The following is a 20,061-nucleotide window of genomic DNA, read 5'->3' on the forward strand; positions in this document are numbered from 1 at the left end:
TGTTTTTAATTAGGTTATTTCCTTTTTCCTTTAAAGAAAGAAAGAATTGTCCTCTTTCAAAATTACTGTCACATCTCATTGTTCCCAGTGAGCATGAGGCTGTCGGCTGCCATCAGTTAAGTTGTGTTTTCAAAATAGCCACTGCCTCCCATTGCTCCTGATGGGAATGAAGTCAAGTTGCTCTTGGGGATGATGTTAGGCCCTTTGTCCTATCAGGGATGACGTTAGGCCCTTTGTCCTATGAGGAGCTGGAGAGGAACACTGGGAGGAGCAGGTGAATGGAGGCAGGAGCCATCTTAGCTAATGGCAGCCTGTGATCTTCTTTCCACTGAGAAAAATGGGAAATTGGGAGGGCAATTTAAGAAGGGTAACTGAACTGACGGCAGTCTTTTGCCTCAGTTCCATTGACGATAATAGCTGACAGCCATTTTGAAAGAGGACAGTTCCTCACGGAATTCTCTGAACTAGAACGTTACTTATTCAGCCTCTTTCATTTATGAAGAATAATGGAGAAATGACAGTTAATCCTAAAAATTCTTCAAATGTAGCCTATGCGCAAGGTTTTTACTATATGGAAAGTTTTGAAGAGTCTGTGATATTCCCATTATTAACATAATTAGGTACAAAAAGGGTCAGATAATATATATCAGGGAGATTGAATCTCTGCTACAAGGGCAAAACTCTGCCTTAACTGTGGAGCTGCAACTGATGTCTCCATAATTACCAACTGAGCTACCACATATGCCAAGTACAGGACAACTTCTTGTTCTGAAAAATTAATTATTGTTTGAGAAGAAGTATACACTACAGTAATCCAGCTACTCTTGCTGATCTCCTTTGTGAAGGAGCAAGGGAATAGTGTTGTATCAGATTGTTCATTGTGAGCAGGTTTGTTAATATTTTTGTTGGGTTTTACCTTTATGAATGATAACCATAATTCTAGTATTTCTTAATGCCCTGTTTTAATTATCAGTCCCCGGATCATTGTACTTTTGCCTCATTGAATCCTGTGTTTGTCTTGTTTCTGATTTTTTTTCACTCAAAAGCTTTCACTACTTTTCGCTGCTAAGAAATTCTGATAGAATTTTCTTTTGTGCTGTTCACATTTCTTTTTTCAGGCGCTGTGCCTCTCTCTTTGTCCTTGAGTGCTGTCATCTGGAATTTAACGGTGATTAAACAATGTGTTGCCCTTGTGATACTACTGTGCTTCTCTGTGGCCTCTTGAACTACAGTATTTTTATCTTATTCTTCCTGATTTTCACTGTTTTTATGTGAGTGGTTTACAGATCTGAGCCCTACTCTCACCACTTCATTTCTCTTCCTTTATTGTGAAGAGCATTTTTTGTCTCCTCTGAAGACCAGTTTTTCTTTTTAAAAATTTTTTCAGTCCGATTTCTGTCTCACTGCTCCTTATTCACTTGAATCACAGAAACTACCGATGGAAATACTAGTGGGTCACCCAGTCTATCCTGCTCCCACCAGCCAGTGCAGTAATGTTCCCCTCAGGACATGTTATAGTTCTGTATTCATTCTTTTCCCTAGTGCAACAGGCTCTTCTTCTAGTTCTCTTTGGCCTGTTTCTTCAAGGTGGGATCCTATGTTATTCATTGCTTATTGGTTCTGCAAAACTGTTTGAACCCTCTTGATACATTTTTGCCTCTTTACTGATTTATTTGCTTTTCTGGAGTTATTTTTACTTTAGATCCTCTTGTTTACCTGCAGTCGTAAAAGTAATTTTTCAAATTAAAGTGTGATTTGAGAGATTTCCATAATTGAGCTGCAGCATGTTTTTCCAGTATTTTATATAAAGCTTTGAATATTTTGCACCAGAGGTGGTTAATGCCTTGCTTGAGCTTGGGATAGGCATTGAGTTCTTGGTTCCTGTATAGTTAGTTCATTTGGCAGGCTTCTTCTACTTGGGGATATTCTTTCACTGTCTATTAAATCTCGCCACTGGGAATCTTCCAACAGCAGCCTATTTTTTTCTTTGCTTTATTTCATCTTATTTCTAGTTTATAATCGCTGTCCCATTCTAAACAATCAGTCTCCCTCATTTCTATCCCTAGCATGCCCTTGACTTTGATGACATTTTGACTTTTCTCTGTCCACAATTTCAGCCTGTCTTGAACAAGTAAACATATGACATCATCTTTCCTTTTTTAAGCCAAAGGTTTCAGACAGTAGATTATTTCTTAAACAAGAGAAATATCCTTCAAGACAATTCCACCTCCTTTTTTGCTGTCCTAGACTTGGACCTCCTATTTGCCTCCACGATATGTATCCCCTTCATTCAACTTACCTCCTTCAGTGTCTGACTCTACATATTATTACTCTGCTCCATGTCTGCTGAAATCCTCATCTATATCTTCATCTTCTCTTGCTTTGACTATTGCTTCTTTTTTTATAAAAAGAAAAGGAGTACTTGTGGCACCTTAGAGACTAACCAATTTATTTAAGCATCCGATGAAGTGAGCTGTAGCTCACGAAAGCTTATGCTCAAATAAATTGGTTAGTCTCTAAGGTGCCACAAGTACTCCTTTTCTTTTTGAGAATACAGACTAACACGGCTGTTACTCTGAAACCTTCTTTTTTTATATTCATACCAATTACTAACATCTTTGGAAATCTGCTGCCCATCTTCTCATTGGCCATCCAACATCTTGACAGATGAAAGGAGACATGACAAAGTCGGTCCATCAGTGCTGCTTATCAATGGTATGGGGAAAAAGCCCGATGCATGATCAGCAAACCTTCCCACAGTGGATACAGGTCCACTCGCCAGATGGTGGTTGAAGCATACTTTGCTTCCTGGCTTGCCTGCGAGCCGCAGCCTGGGCTCTCTGATGGCTCTCCACAGTCACTGCACCAGCCTTAACCTGGCTTCTCCAAACTTAGCGATTGTGGGCAGGATTTTTCCAGTTGTCAGTGGGAATACTGGATTTCTTGAGACCTTGCTTGACCTTGTCACTGTATCAGAGCTTTGGCCTTCCTCAGCATCGTGGGCAGTTCTTAAGTTGGTCATAGAGCACAACCTTTGGCAGACAGTCTTGAGGCATGCGTTCCTCGTGTCCCAACCAGCAAAGCCTGTGAATGTCCAGCATAGTCTGCATAGACTAGTGGTCCCCAAACTGTGGGGCACGCCCTCCTAGGGGGCACAGAGGAATGTTGGGGGTATGTGCAGTGGGGCTGGACCAGCCCCCATGGGGGCAGGGAGGGAGTGCCACCCAACCCTGCTCCACGCCCAGCTCTGCTGTGGTCCCAGCTCCCTCTCCATTCCTGTTCCCAGCCTTGGCCCCTTCACTCCTGGCCCTGGCCCCAGTTCTCCCCCCAGCCTCGGCCTCTTTACCCCTGTTCATGCCAGGGAGGGGGAGCTGGGGCAAAGGGGGGCATGGCTGTGAAAAGTTGGGGGACCACTGGCATAGATTGTCGGCCAGTTCTATCAAGGATCTCATTATTGGTGATCCGTTGGTCCCAAGTAACATTTCCCACCTTCTCACGTTTCCAAAATGAATACAGCCACCTCCACTGGCTCCCCATTCACTTCAGGATCTAGTACAAAATTGCTCTTATTTAAAAACTCTACAAGTATTTGCTCCAGTCTGTCTCTTATATCTTATCACTGTCCCCCCTCTGCTTCTCTGGCACTGGCTCTATTTCTCCTCCTTCACATAATCTTAACTTTATGTTTTGCATCGGCAGCTCTTGCCATCCAAAACAGTGTTGGTGTATCTTATTTCTCTTCCTCATCAACTCTTCATCTATCTTCATATCTCAGCTGAAAATACGTATTTCTTCAATGCAGATACCCTCTTAAGTTTTTCTCTCTCTCTTCTCTTTATTTTAACTTTGCAATAGATATATTAATTTAACTCTGCAAAGGGTTTTCCAACACACATTATATAAAAGGTGAAGCTGATTTTATATTGTGTTTATATACAATAAAGTGCAGTTACATTCTAATCAGTGACAGTGAGGGGCATGCAATGATTTTTTGTGTCACAATGATGTCCATATCAAATTTACACACTTTACAGATAAAACCATGTTTTCTTAAGTGCCAGTCAAGCTGTGGTTTTTTTTTGGCTTGTTCAGCATTGTTAGTAATAAAGGTTCTGAAATTAAAACCTTAGCTCTGTTGATTCTAATCTTCTTAAAGCCGGGGTCTCAAACTCCTGGCCCGCAGGCCATCTGTGGCCCACGAACGTCCCCAGTGTGGCCCACAGGGCTCCAGCAGTTTTGGGGCTAGGTCTCTCCCTTGGCCCCACCTGCCGCCCCCGGGCGCTCCCCAACCCCCAGGCTATTTACAATGGCCGGGGCCCCGGCAGCGCAGCGGAGCTGAGTGGCGTCTGCCTGCTCGCTCCATGTGTCTGCCGGCCCCTCCCTCTGGCCCTGGGGTGGGGCTGTGCCTCAGCGTGCTGCCCGCGCCCCTGCGGCCAATGGGAAGCTGTGGGGGCGGTGCCTGGGGGCAGCGGCGTGCAGAGGCTCCCCGCCCTGCCCCGCCTTGGAGCCCCAGGTAAGCGCCGCACCCCCCAACCCCTCCCAGAGCCTGCACCCCCACCCCCTCCTCACATACGCCCCCCTGCCCCCAAACTCCCTCCCAGAGCCTGCACCCCCTCCCCACCCCCCCACTTCCAAACTCCCTCCCAGAGCCTGCACGCCTCCCCACTCCTACATCCCAGAGCCTGCAACCCACCCCCTCCTTCTGCACCCCCAGCCCAGAGCCTGCACCCAGCACCCAAACTCCATCCCAGAGCCTGCACCCCAGACCCTCTCTCTGACCTAAACTCCTTCCCAGAGCCCAGCCTCTCACCCCTTCTGCACCTAAACTCTCTCCCAGAGCGTGCACCCCAATCCCCTACCCCAAACCTCCTCCCCCACCCAAACTCCCTCCCAGAGCCTTAGGCAGGTGTGGGGCGGAGTTTTGGGGGGCAGGTTCCGGGCGGCATGAGTAACACTATTGGCCCGCTGGGTCAAATTTGATATGGACATCATTGTGACACAAAAAATCATTGCATGCCCCTCACTGTCACTGATTAGAATGTAACTGCACTTTATTGTATATAAACACAATATAAAATCAGCTTCACCTTTTATATAATGTGTGTTGGAAAACCCTTTGCAGAGTTAAATTAATATATCTATTGCAAAGTTAAAATAAAGAGAAGAGAGAGAGAAAAACTTAAGAGGGTATCTGCATTGAAGAAATACGTATTTTCAGCTGAGATATGAAGATAGATGAAGAGTTGATGAGGAAGAGAAATAAGATACACCAACACTGTTTTGGATGGCAAGAGCTGCCGATGCAAAACATAAAGTTAAGATTATGTGAAGGAGGAGAAATAGAGCCAGTGCCAGAGAAGCAGAGGGGGGACAGTGATAAGATATAAGAGACAGACTGGAGCAAATACTTGTAGAGTTTTTAAATAAGAGCAATTTTGTACTAGATCCTGAAGTGAATGGGGAGCCAGTGGAGGTGGCTGTATTCATTTTGGAAACGTGAGAAGGTGGGAAATGTTACTTGGGACCAACGGATCACCAATAATGAGATCCTTGATAGAACTGGCCGACAATCTATGCCAGTGGTCCCCCAACTTTTCACAGCCATGCCCCCCTTTGCCCCAGCTCCCCCTCCCTGGCATGAACAGGGGTAAAGAGGCCGAGGCTGGGGGGAGAACTGGGGCCAGGGCCAGGAGTGAAGGGGCCAAGGCTGGGAACAGGAATGGAGAGGGAGCTGGGACCACAGCAGAGCTGGGCGTGGAGCAGGGTTGGGTGGCACTCCCTCCCTGCCCCCATGGGGGCTGGTCCAGCCCCACTGCACATACCCCCAACATTCCTCTGTGCCCCCTAGGAGGGCGTGCCCCACAGTTTGGGGACCACTAGTCTATGCAGACTATGCTGGACATTCACAGGCTTTGCTGGTTTGAGACCCCTGTCTTAAAGCAGGCTCATTCTCATATACCTGTATAGACCATGTGATTTTAACAGTAGTAAAATGTTGTTTTAGTCATTAAAGTAAACACTATAACTCTTAATATAAAGAGAGAGCAGATCTGTTGAGCAATACTGTGCCATTTTACATAGTCACTTCTGTAGCCATAACCACAGTTTAAATATTTGTACACAGTTATGAGTTATAACTGAGATGCATGGAAGTGAAGCAGTTTAAAAACTATTGCAAACAGTGCTCATCCTTTTACAGTTTCACTTGAACACCTGCAAGGTCTTGTTTTTTAGTTTTAATTTGAGTGAATCCAATGTGAGGAAAAGGGGTCCGAGTGACAGCTCTGCAGACTTAAATCCTGTTTCTCCACAGGACAAGTAAATTATAGGCAGTGGAAATGCAAGCTTCCCCTCCATGTTGATCCCCTCCTTTAAATAAATCCTGATCTGGAGGGGACCCATGTAGGAAGGGGTTGGTGGGAATCTCAGTCTCTTAAGTTCATTGACTCCTTGACCTCTGTGCAGACAGCCAACAATGATGATAGGTATTTTAGTGATGTATACCCTTATGTGTTAGGAAGTGGTGTGAGAACAACCAGTTCATTTCATGAAGAGTAGCAGACCACTGTCTGATAATAACAAGGTTCAGTCACTACCTATCTGGGCTGAATCCTGCACTGAACACTGAAGTGTGGCCACAGAGATTCACAAGTGTTTCTCAGTACAGAATTGGGATCCTAGGTATGAAAAGTTCTGTGTCCCACCACCAATCCCCAGAACTACACAGGCTGCAAAGACGCAGAGAGTTTGTATATATGCTTTCTCTTTCGGTTCTCTTGTTTGCTTCTGATTTAGAAGTGCTGAAGAGTGTGTAAAACAGTGTTTTGCTTACTTGGGCTGGGTGATGTTCCAGCATTCTAACTGAGTATGGAAAAAGCTTACCCATTAGGAAGATGGTTTAACTGCAGATTTGTCCTTCTACTTTACAAATCCCACAAAAAATAACATGTTTCAAGAATAAAGAATGTACACATTTTTTACATGTGTTATATCAAGTTACTACTGTAATTAGTTGTGGTATCATTTTTCTTAATAGCAAGATTCATAGAGTTTAAGGTCAGAATAGACACTAGATCATCTGGTCTTACCTGCTATAAATCACAGGCCATTTGGCTTCCGCTTTCAGCCATAGATTCTTGTTATGCCATTCTTTGCTAGATTAAAGAGCCCTTAGTACCCAGTGTTTTCTGTTCATTAAGGTACTTAACACACGACAATCAAATCAGCTCTCAGTCTTGTTTTTGATCAGCTAAACAGATTGAGCTCTTTAAAAATCTCACTGTAAGGCATTTTCTCCAGCCCTTGAATAACTTTTATGGCTCTTTTTTGCACCCTTTCCAATTTTTCAGTGTCCTTTTAAAATGTGGAAACCAGAACTGGATGTGGTATTTGAGTATCACTCTTGCTATTGCTGTATACGAGGCAAAATTACCTCACTCCTCCCCGCATATATAGCCAAGGATCCCAGTACCCATTTTTGCCAAAGCGTCACACTAGAAGCTCATGGAGTCGCTTGTCCACTGTGGCCACTAGATCGTCTTCTGAGTCACTGTTTTCCAGGATACAGTCTCCTCAGTCTGAAGTTATTGGCTGCATTACTTGTTCCTAGGTGTTTAACTTTCTGGTGTCTGCATTTGGCATGTTTTGTTGAATGGTCCCAGCTTATGAAGTGGTCCAGATCTCTCCATATGACTGCCCTGTCTTCATCATTATTTACTACTCTGCCAATCTTTGTGATTTACAAATTTTATCAGCAGTGATTCTGTATTTATATATAGATGATTGATGAAAAATGTGAAGAGCATCAAGCCTACCTATCTGCAGAACCCCATTAGAAACTCCTCTCCTCAGTGGTGATTTCCCATTGGCAACTACTTTTTGACATCATCTCTCAATTAACCAGTTCTTAATCCATTTAAAATGTGCTTTATTGATAATGTATATTCTAATTTTTTTATCAGAATATTGTGTGGTACAAAGTCTAATGCCTTACCAATGTCTAAATATATTACATCTATGCAGTTACCTTTATCAACCAAACTTGTAATCTCCGTAAAGAATGAAATCAGATTTGCTTGACAAGACCTGTTTTCTATAAAGCCATGTTGGTTGGCATTAACAGTGTTCCAAGCCTTTAATTCTTTATCAGTTGACTCTTGTATCGCTTTTCCTATTATTTTACTCAGGATTGATATCTGATCGATTGGTCTGTAGTTTCCCAAGTCATCCTGTGTGCCTTTTTTAAATATTGGCACAACAGTAGCACTCTACCAGTCTTCTGGAATTTCCCCAGTATTCCAAGATTTATTAAATATTATCATCAGTGGGCCAGAGATTCTTGGATGCACGTTATCTGGGCCTTTGATTTAAAAATGTTTATCTCTAGTAGATGATGTTTAACATCCTCTTCGGTTTCTAATGGACTTAAAATTACTCATCAGCCTCCTGTGATACAAGCACATCATCCTGCTTTTTTTTTCATATACAGAAGTATTTATTGAACACTTCTGCCTTTTCTGCATAATTTTTAATATTTTTACGGTCTCCATGTAATAATGGGCCTATGCCATTCTTAGGATTTCTTTTGTTCCTAATATATCTCAACCCCCCATCCTCAAAACCACCTCCTTATTGTCGTTACTTCTGCAAGCCATGGATTTTCCCCTGATATCTTTAGCTTACATTATCATGCTTTTCTATGCTTCATAACTTCTAAATTATATTGATTGTCATCTGTTCCCCCTGTTTCTATTTGTTATATATTGCTTTTTTATTTCTAATTGCTGCCTTCATTTTGCCACTGAACCAGGATGGGCTTTTAGCCAAAGTTGTCCTCTTTCTTGATTGTTGTATTGTAACTTTTTGGCCATCTAATAAACTCTTCTTAAAGAGTTCCAAATTTTCATTCATATTTTTTGTCTAAATTTTTCCTCCCAATTAATTTTGCTCATAATTTTCCTCAGCTTTGGGAAATCAGGTCTTTTGAAGTGCCAAGTATACATGTTACTGATTGTGATCCTCTGTTTGCCCATATTGAATATAATCAGGTTATAACCATTGGTTCCTAGGCAACCATCAACTTCATGTCCAGTGATTAATTCATCTTTATCCATCATAATAAGGTCCAAAATAGAGTCACCTCATGTTGAACGCTATACCTTTTGTGCTAAATTATCTATAATTTTTAGAAACTCTAATGATCTAATGATTACTGCATGTGGCTTCTAGCATGTCTTCCAAACCGAAATCCTCCATAACAACACAATTTTTGTTTTCAGACTTCTTAGATAGGTGCTTAAGGAGTAACTCATCCTGTTATTTGGCTTGGTTTGACAGTCTGTTACAGACCCCACCAGTACCCCCTCCTGGGATTTCTTAGCACATTGATTTGTAAGCTTTCAAATCCTGTTTTTCTGAGTTACCAATAACCTGTTTAGGAAGGATATAGGAGGCAGTGGTGAGAGGCGGCACCCTACATTAAAGACACCATAATTTCTTTTAATCTGTGATCTTTAACATTCCCGTCATGCAGATTGTCCCACCAAGTTTCAGTAATGCCAATTGTATACATTTTTTAAATGAGAATTTCCAGTTTCTCTTGCTTGTTACTCAGACTTCTGCCATGGTATACGAGCAACTGAAAAATGTATTCTCTTCAAGGTCTTTGACACACTGATTCAATCTCTTCTTGGCACACTGAGTTTGTTTGTACTGCATCTGCCTCCACAGCACCCATCTCTTTCCTGGCTCCTGCAGCTAGTCTCCATCTGAGAAGATTAGCACCCATATCTGTGAGATGCAGATTGTCCTGTTTGTACTGCCCTTTTTCTCTCTGAAATGTGGCCCAGTGCCCCACAAAACCAAAACCTTCAGCATCACACGAGTCATGCAGGCAGTGGTTTAGCTCCAGTATTTTCTGCCTTCTCTCACTTGTGGGACCAGAAGGTTGTCTGAAAAGATCATTTGGATTTGCTCCCTTCCAAGATCCCTGAAGTCTTCTATCATCTGTGCTGTTCCACACCATGCTGAGTCATTGCTTCCAATATGTATCATCACTAATGGAGAACAACTTCATAAACCTGTCCAGTCTTGCAGTTACATCTCATATTTTCATTCCAGGGAAAAAGCTCACCATCCTGTTTTCCTTGTGTCGCTTGCTGAATTCTACATCCACTCTTCTTAATATAGAGTTACTGTTGACTGTGGTTTGACTTCTTAGGATGATTGAAGAATACCTCGTGGTGTCTACTTGCTTCATACTGCAAGGACACCAGGCATGTATGTCCCTTGCAGCTTCCTGTTCTGTTCTCTGGACATAGGTTCCTCCGCTGTTGACTTTGTTGAGTATCTGATTACGTGAAGTTGAATGCTTTCTGGAATACATTGCAATGCTCTGTTTGAACCCCTCTTCAGGTGACTCAATAGTGGGGCTGACAGACTCCAGAGAGAGACCCCGTCAAATGCTCTATGTGGGGCTTTTGAGTGCAGAATTGGATGAATGTTTCTCTAGGAGTATACAAAGGGAGAGCTGAATAGCAAAGATTAAATCTGTCATGCAAAGCTGAGAGCAGAATTCAGCCCTCTGTATGTTGCAGTACAGAATAGGATAAAAGTGAACATTAGCTTTAGTATTAAACTTTATTTTTCTTTGTTTTCTGAGTTTAAGTGAGACTTCCAATATTATCTGGCTGTAATTTTTCATGGCTTGTTTATAATAACTAATGTCCTTGGTCATAAGAAGTTCATCACTTCTGATTTCATGTAGTCATAAATTGGTGTTTCTTTAGTCCCTCTTGTAAAAAAATGCATGTTAATTCATTCTTTCACCGCAGCAGTTCTCAAGCTGGTCTGTTGAATGTTTGTTGGTCATCCACAGAGATGATTCCACTCCTTTTTTACATCTGTTAAATTGTATTATAGAATCTAAAAATACATTTCTAACGTTATTTTTCCGTGTAAGTAATTTCTGTAGCTGCAACAGGCATGATGCAGTATGTGATTGGTCCCCTTCTTTTGTTTGCAAACATGGGACGGTTGGGCATGCACAAGACTATCTGCCTAGTAACATATGATCCATATTATGGAAAAAAAATTAAGAACTATTTTACCTCATGTTGTACCATTCTTGTACTTAGGCTGGATGACTGGGTGTCCCCTGGTACTCCCATAGGCAGCACATAAGGATGTGGGTCCTCCCATATGAGAAGAACCCCTGCCTCAGTAACTGATTTCAAGAGGTGCCTGTGGGGTGTCTCTGTCTTCCAGCCTCAGAGAGAGGGAAACAGTAGCAGGAAGGGAGCTACCTCTATACCCTCTGTATTCTTCAGCTTGAGTGGACTATTACAGTATGTGCTAACTGCTAAACAATCTGATCCACCTTGTATTTAGCTATGACACTCTGAGTACCTTACCCAGACCTGAAGAAGAGCTCTATGCAGCTCAAAAGGTTGTCTCTTTCTGCAGCACAAGTTGGTCCGTAAAAGATGCTGCCTCACCTACCTTGCCTCTCTCCAATGTATAAATTCAGTTGAAAGCATCAAACTAATGACTGAAAGCAAAGAGGAAAATTACTGTGTTTTCAAGATTGATTTGGCAAAAAGTGGCTGAAGAAACAATATGACAAGTTTTATTTGCTACTGTGATAAGGGGCCTAACTTAAGGTGGCCTCAGTTGGTGATAATGTATGTCATCTGGTTAGAGAGAGAGCTCAGCCCAATACTCTGAAGGGCTTTCTACATGAAGAGGGAGGACACTGATTTTAATGTAGAATTTTACTGTCCTCTAGGAACCTTGATTCACACATAGGGTAATGTGCTTGTGCTGTCTGGTGTTAAGGACAGTCCTAAAAACAGCCTTTTTTTAATTGAAGACACCAGAAAACTGTAGAAAAGAGTATTGCAATAGTCTAAACTTTATTAAATACTGTCACCAACAAGGACCTCTATGGCCACAAATGATAAGTAAACACATCGGTGCCTGACAGGGCAACCTGAGCAACAGTGTCAAACTGCAAATTTGCTACCTCTTACCATAGCGTGTGTATATTTTAAAACTCCATCTTATTCAAATAGTATTTGGGTAACATCTAAACTCAAAAGGGTTGCATTTCAGAGGATCCTTATCTAGTAGCTATAGCAGAAGACTGAGAGGCAATTAGTGTTCTGTGCTGGCTCTGCCATTGATTTGCTGTGTGACCTTTGGGGGTGGGGATGTCATACAACTTTCTATGCCTCAGTTTCACCATCTGTAAAATAAGGACAATATTACACAGATATTAGTAGGGTTGATTCATCTGAACATACAAGCTCTTCTTCCAAGAACCTAAAAGTGCTTTACAGATGTTAAAAGTTCAGATTCCGATCCTGCAATGGGCTGTGCATGGACAGATCCCTGCACCTGCATTAAATCCCACTGACTTAAATGGTGCTCAGCACTGTTGCAGGGATTCACTTGTGGAGCTCATTGCAGGATCAGAGCTTTCATCTTCAGCCTCCCTTGTGAGGTAGGTAAATATCCTTACTTTATAGATGCGGGGGGAGGGGAGAGGGAAGGCATAACTAAATTAACTTGCACAGACTTATATAGGCAATGAATTGGAGAACTGGGAGTAAAACCCTTGGGTGGTGATCCCTGGGTTCCGTGCTTCTCAATTAAAAAAGATATTGTAAATGATTTAAACATTTACTACATATACAGTTAATATTCAGGTTGGATTATAATACCTATTATGTTTTCATATTTTTAGAGGTTGAAAATTTTCAGACTGAACAGATGCCTTTCAGAAAATGCTGCTCTTATGAAATCAAAACTAGGCCTGTCAAGCAATTAAAAAAATTAATCGTGATTATTCATGCGTATTAATCGCACTGTTGAACAATAAGAGAATACCATTTATTTAAATATTTTTGGATGTTTTCTACATTTTCAAATATATTGATTTCAATTACAACACAGAATACCAAGTGTACAGTGCTCACTTTATATTTATTTTTGATTACAAATATTTGCCCCGTAAAAAACAAAAGAAATAGTATTTCTCAATTCACCTAATACAAGTACTGTGGCACAATCTCTTTTAGAGAATTTTAGAGCCTGCAAGTCCACTCAGTCCTACTTCTTGTGCAGCCAGTCACTCAGACAAACAAGTCTGGTTACAATTTGCAGGAGATAATGCTGCCTGCATCTTGTTTACAGTGTCACCTGAAAGTGAGAACAGGTGTTCACATGGCACTGTTGAAGCTGGCGACGCAAGATATTTACGTGCCAGATGTGCTAAAGATTCATGCTTCAACCACCATTCCAGGGGACATGCGTCCATGCTGATGACGGGTCCAATGCAACATAGATTATAGATCATCGTTATGTTTTGAAACACCATTGAACAGAAAAAAGTGTGTAGAAATTCTTAGTGGATTGATTGGGTGGTTCAGGTGGCTGATCATAGACTACAGAAACTTTCAGCTTTAGGTTACTGTTTCAAATCCCTAGGAACGGTGTGAACGAAATTTGTGTCCATGTGATGGTGGTTTGGTGACTTACATGAAATGAGTTTGATGGTTTCCACTTCAGTTTCCAGTGGGCACACATTCACATTAATAAAAAACAACATAAGTTGCACACTAGTTGACAGGGAGACCTAGGACTGAAGCCCATCATGACTGAGCTGCCCTCCTCATCTCTATAATAATAATAATATCTAGCACTTACATATCATTTTTGTCTGTAGAACTCAAAGTGCTTTACAAAGGAGGTTAGTGTCATTATCCCCATTTTACGAATGAGGGAAAGTGAAGCAGAGAGAATGTAGGTGATTTGACCAAGGTCATCCAACAGGCCAGCATCAGAACTAGGAATAGAACCTGGGTCTCTTAATCACCCTATCCACTGGACCACACAGCTTCTGGAGGTGATGCCTTTCAATGAACGTTGAGACATATTTGCAGAACTTTAGCTGTTACAGATTGTTAGCATTCCCATCCTCTACCTGTCCCATGAATGAATAGAGGACATCAGGTTGCGGGGCTGTTTATCCAGTATTTTTCATCAGCACTAAATTAATACACAATTTGTTGAAAGCTGAAAACCACCTAGAGGTTTTGTCTCTGTGTGAACAGAATTTTATATACTACTTTCCTGTCTTCAGTTTTACTGTGTTGTATGGGTTTTACACAGGTGATAGTACATAAAAATAGGTTTTAGCTGTTGGCTTCTTTCTTTCAATGCCTGCTGCCCCAAAAATCTATTTTACATGCAGAGCTTGTGGAGCTACTGCCTATTATGTATCTTCAAACGGAGAGTGGAGAAGCAGGGAAGAAGTACTAAATGCAGTTTCTTTCGAAACCAGTTCTTCCTGTTTAGCTGAGTGTAGTTCTCTGAAAGTTTACGTGATAACAATCACATATTGATCTATGTAAACTCTGAATTTTATTTGACATTTAAGTTTTTATAGTACAAACTAGAATTTGTTAACCTATTGTAAGCAGTCATAATCTTGCTAAGTAGTTTTGTTACATATTTTGTGATACGTAAGATGGGATTCAATGTCAGAGATTGTGACCTAATTAATATTCTTATTTAATTTCAGATGGCATTAATACACATTAAAAATAACATATAGCCCAGATCTTTAGTATTTCCATTATATTCTGTTCCACTCAGTCAGGATGTGGTTAGTTGGGATGACTCCAGTTGATCTATTACATCCTCTCCCAAATATTGTTAGCTGGGAAAAACCACTCCGTAATAGGATGATAGGACCATTCCAAATCCATGGCACTATTTGTTTAATACAGATTTGATGACAGTCTGTGTCTCAGTCAATACAGTTAGTAAGGTCCACAGAGACTTCTACCGAACTTAGAAGCTCCGTACATACCTTAATCCCCACAGAGTTTACTAACTCACCTTAATCAAGATGGCTGCTTAAATGAAGTTTGAGAGGCCTGGGTGTCTGTTAAGCGACTTCTACTGTATAAAGACTTTTTTCGTATCAAAACCAGCATTAAAATAGCCTAATGAATGCGGCTGTTGTTGTCATTTAACAGAATGCCTAAAACCTGTCAGTAAATCAGGATTATTTAATGCATTTTAAAATGTTTATTTTGTAGTTCTCTGTTCATGTGTAATGAGTGTGTTTTGTGCCATGTAGACAAAATGAAAAGCTTTCTTTTTGAAATAGGTTACTAAATGTAGAAAGTGCTATAAAAAGGATACCTAGGAGTTCATATTTTATTTCCCTGATATTTGAATAATATGTAGTCAGTTTACAACTCCAGTGATGATTTTTTTTCTCCACAGCTATCCGCACCGAAAACCTAGGTCCAACAATTAACCTGTGCTCTGTCTCTTATGTCATTCAGTAATAGAGATTCTGCAAATGGTACTTACCTAACAGTTTTGTGATAATTCTCGAGGCAGTATTGTTTCTTGTTTCCTCTCCCAATATTCACTGCATTGAAAACTTGGCTTTCTGTATGTCTACCTTAGGGTTTTATACTGCCACCCATCACCATAGTACCTGAGTGCCTTCCATATAAAATCAATAGCAAAACAACAGGTTTTCCTTAGTAAACAGATATGACTCACAAAAATACATAAAATAGATATGCTGGGTATTAATTTTTAATTACTTAATATCCCAGATGTGCTGCTTTCAAGAAGGTGCTATTTTTATATGGTTGCTTTTCTAACTATATCAGTGCTTCAAGGTGTCCCCTTGTGGGATAAGCAGTGAGAAACAAAGCAATAATTTGTTCCATGTTTTCTGTTCTTCCACAGGAAGAATCAGTGCCTTCAAGAATCAACTTTATCATCCAGTACATCTGATAGTTGTGTTTTGCATATGATGTCTGTTAATTGAAAATGGACTTACTGAATTTTTCCTCTGCAGTACTTAGAAGTTTGGGGATATGAAGTGGAAATAAACAGTGCTTTTCACTTATTTTTATTTCAGGGGATATAATTTTCAATGCCCACTACCCAGAGCTGCCACCAGATTTTATCTTTGGAGAGGATGCTGAATTCCTGCCAGATCCCTCTGCCTTGCATGTGAGTACAGCTGCAGTGCTTTTGTGATCATTATGTGCTGGAGAGAGACTTGGCTTTTGAGAATGGCTCAATAATAGGAATTTGCTAACAATGCAGATTTTTAAAAAAATCTTTTATTTCACTGTCATGTAGGTATGTAGACACTTTCTCCACTTTAAAACCATAATTATGGAGTCAACTAAATCATTCATTTCAAAATGTTTTAATCAAAATAAGACATCATATTCCCCATATCTAATCATTTAGAGTGTTCTGCAGGACATAACCCTGTACAAAAAAAAGTTGCTTTTTAAAAAATCAGTTGCTCCTATTTAGCACCTGATAATTTTCAAAGATTTGCTTCTTTCAGCAAAGGGGTTAACCTTTGCCTTGCCCTTGGAACATCATTTGGACTTTGGCAGAGTTTATTTCATGGCAGAGAATGAGGTATAACTGGGTTGGGCTTTGGCATTCGTCTGTATTAATACCAGAAAGGGTGGGAAACAAGTGGGAGTGTATTGTGGCACCATTGTGTCAGGCAAGACTCTGAAAACTTTATACTTGTAATGAAATGTGCTGCAGTAAAGACAGAAGAATGCTTTGGGGAGGGGAGATAATAAAATCAGCACATTAGGTGGATAATACTTCGTTGCACAGTGTTGCTAGTGTAGAAGAAGAAAATACATACCATAGCCAAGTACCATAAACACGAAATATTACTGAGTATTAAAAATTAGTCTTTAATAACAAAGCCTTGTACCTAGAACTGAACTTTGGTTTGGTACTTGTGATACTTCTAACTCTGTCACGTTAGCGTGCCTCCCTTGTCAGACAAATATGCCTGTTGCGTAGAGTTCCAGTCTTATTCCTGCTCAGTGGCTAACATCAGCAGTTCTTCTCACTTCTGTTGTAGTGTTTTAAAGCTCAAATTAAATTTTCAGTTTTTGCTAAATATTTTTTAGCTTGCTGACTTCTGTTGTGTTTCTAGTTCTATTCTCTTATGAATGATACATCATACTAAGGAATGCATTAGTCATAGATACATTCCATATTGATCCATTAGTCATCAGCATGTTAACAAAAATTTTGCTGGAAATACTAAGATGGGTTTTTCAGCTAGCCAAGTGCTTTGGAAGTTCTGTACCTAATTCTGCATGTCTGAAATTTGAAAGATGTCATTTGGATACTGGACATATTTTGTCTCTTGTTCTGAGGCTGCAGAGTGGCTAACCAATTATTTTAATTCATCTGACTAGCTCATTTGCTAGCAGGGAGTATCTATTTGTTACATTTTGGGATGTCTAACTTAGATTTCTCGATAGTTGGAATGTTTCTGTGACTTGGCAAATGGACTGTTAATTTAAAACTGTTGTTCATAAAACAGAAAACACCAATTTCTTTATTACTGTTGTTTTTAAAACGCTGAAAAATAAAAGGTAAAACATGATTTAAAAGGGATAGCATTTTTCTTTCCGAGGCAAAAATGATTGTCTACCACATAGAAAAGCTGAGTGCTTTCTTTAAATGGATCTAAGTTGTTTTGTACCCTTACATCACTTCAGGAATTTTATTTTATTATGGCCTTTATATGTGCTTGGGCTTTTGAGGGCTATCTTCTTAATATTCACATTATTTCTGTTCTCAAGCAGGATGCAGTAATCCGTACTAACTGGATTTTATTAATTGTGGGCTACTGGGAAGTTAAATCAAATATAAAGAAGAATATGCATTATAATAAGTAGAGTCTAAAATGTATTTTCATAATCTTTAATTAATTTCTTAAATTCTCCTAATTTTTACCCCTTTCTCTGTTTAGTTCTTGTTTCACTCTATTCCAAGCTTCTCAGTGGTGCTTATAGCAACATCACTTAGAGGTTTGTGTCTCCATCACATACATACATGACATACAAAGTAAAGAGTAACACACTTTTTTTTTTATAGCAAAGAGATACTTGCAGCAAATGAGGTGTGAAACACTTCAAGGGAATTCTGGGCATCTTGCAGAAGAAATATTTATATAAAATTCATTGCTAAATAAGTTTTGTGTGATAAATTTTGACAAAGTATGGTATATCACCTTATCTTTAATGTAAAAAAGTGTACCTGGTCATGTCAGCCTAGTCATTTAATCTGTCCAATGCCGCCTCCTTCTTAACTCGTCCCTTCTTTACTTATCCAACTTTGTCTTTTACCATGTAGCTCACCATCCCCATTTCTCCCCAGAGATGCCAACCTCAATGGCTGTTTGTCTCCTTCTCCCACAATCACCCCTTTGCTTTCTTCCATGTCACTTCCTACACATGGAACCTCCTTTCTGAGCTGACTGCAAAGCTTCTGCACTGTAGAAGCTGGCTACTCTGGACTGCTACCGTCTGGTCGCTAACCAGTTCGGAGTGGGAAAGTCGATGGTTGGACTCGTGTTGATGGAAGTGTTCAGGGCCATTCATCGCATCCTGCTCTGAAAGACCATGACTATGGGCATCATGCGTGACATTGTAGATGGCTTTGCTTCCCTAACTGTGGAGGGGTGCTAGATGGCACACACATTCCAATACTGGCACCAGACTACCTAGCCACTGAGTACATTGATTGGAAGGGGTATTTCTCTATGGTTCTCCAGCACTTGTGGATCACTGTGGGCATTTCATGGACATTAACACAGGCTGGTCTGGAAAGATGCATGACGGAGGCATCTTTCGGAACACTGGCCTTTTCAGGAAGCTGCAAGCGGGACTTTCTTCCCGGACTAGAGGGTCACTGTCGGGGAAGTCAAAATGCCCATTGTGATCCTGGGAGATCCTGCCTACCCCTTCATGCCGTGGCTTTTGAAACCATACACAGGGCACCTTGACAACATCAAGGAGCGGTTCGACAACAGATTGAGCAAGTGCAGAATGACTGTTGAGTGTGCTTTTGGCCATTTAAAGGCCCACTGGCGCTGCCTATATGGTAGGCTGGACCTGGCCGATGACAATATTCCTACGCTTATAGTCGCGTGCTGTACGCTCCATAATATTTGTGAAGGGAAGGGTGAAAGCTTCACTCAGGGCTGGACCACTGAGGCTCAGCGCCTGGAGGCTGAATTTGAACAGCCAGAGACCAGGGCTATTAGAGGGGCGCAGCGTGGGGCTATAAGGATCAGGGATGCCTTGAGGCAGCAATTTGAAGCTGAAAGCCACTGATATTTGTTGCTATGCTCAGGAATGCAGTGCTTGTAATGCTAGGAGGTGATTGTGATTGGTGAAGATGATGCACTGTGAACGTTTAAGAAAACTGCCTGTTGCTTTGCAGGGCTCTGTTTGCTTTCAATTAATAGAATAAAGATTGATTTCAAAGTAACACAATTCTTTTAGTAAAAACCAACAACCAGAGGGGAGAGACAAACAAAAAAACACATCAGCACTGAGCGGGATGGGGGAAGGGAAGGTCCCAGGAGGAGTGGGGTCCCGGGACAGTTAAAGATTTGTGTATGTCCAGGGATCACATCCAACCTTCTCCTTTGGAGAACAATGGAGCGGGTACTGTACTTCAGCAGGCTAAACTTCAGAGGGATGGGTCTTGAGTGCAGTGGGTACTGGGAGTCCGCAGTGCTGGACTGTGACAGGGGAAGAGTAGAATGCCACAGATAAAGACTGGAGCCAGGAGGTTGATAAGAGTGTATTGGTGGTGTCTGGGAGGTGCAAGGGAAAGAGTTTTGCGAGCGGCTGCAGGGGAGGGTGGGCGCGGAGTTCCTCAGTTTGCAGTGGTAGTATGAAGCATGTCTGCTTGGCACTCCATAATGTTTAAGAGCCACTCCATGGCTTCATTCTGTTGTGCCGGGTTTTCCTTTCGGTCCCTCTTCTTGCTGTCCTTCAGTTCCTGTTTTTCTGCTGCGCAGTGCACCATGACCTCACGCAGCAAGTCCTCCTTAGTTCTTCATGGCCGCTTTCTAATTCTGCACAGCCGTTCAGCCAGTGATAACAAAGAGGGAGGCTGGGCTCCCAAGGTCATATCTGTGAAGCCAAAACGCAAACTTTTACAGAAGCAGTATTGTTT

At 41.2% G+C, this 20,061-nt stretch overlaps 1 protein-coding gene across 11 annotated transcripts in view; it reads left to right on the top strand.

Moving 5' to 3' along the window:
* Positions 1–20,061, top strand: part of BABAM2 (BRISC and BRCA1 A complex member 2) — a 318,227-nt gene that overhangs the window by 58,266 nt on the left and 239,900 nt on the right. For all 11 annotated transcript variants that reach the window (XR_006289773.1, XR_006289772.1, XM_043543522.1 and 8 more), the window contains exon 4: positions 15,953–16,047. Coding sequence is in view for 9 of the 11 variants with exons in the window: in XM_043543522.1 (XP_043399457.1) it covers positions 15,953–16,047 (95 nt within the window). In the remaining 2 variants the exon portion in view is untranslated. The remainder of the gene's footprint in view (positions 1–15,952; positions 16,048–20,061) is intronic.

This window comes from Chelonia mydas, chromosome 3, assembly GCF_015237465.2.
Source record: "Chelonia mydas isolate rCheMyd1 chromosome 3, rCheMyd1.pri.v2, whole genome shotgun sequence".
Taxonomy (NCBI): domain Eukaryota; kingdom Metazoa; phylum Chordata; order Testudines; family Cheloniidae; genus Chelonia; species Chelonia mydas.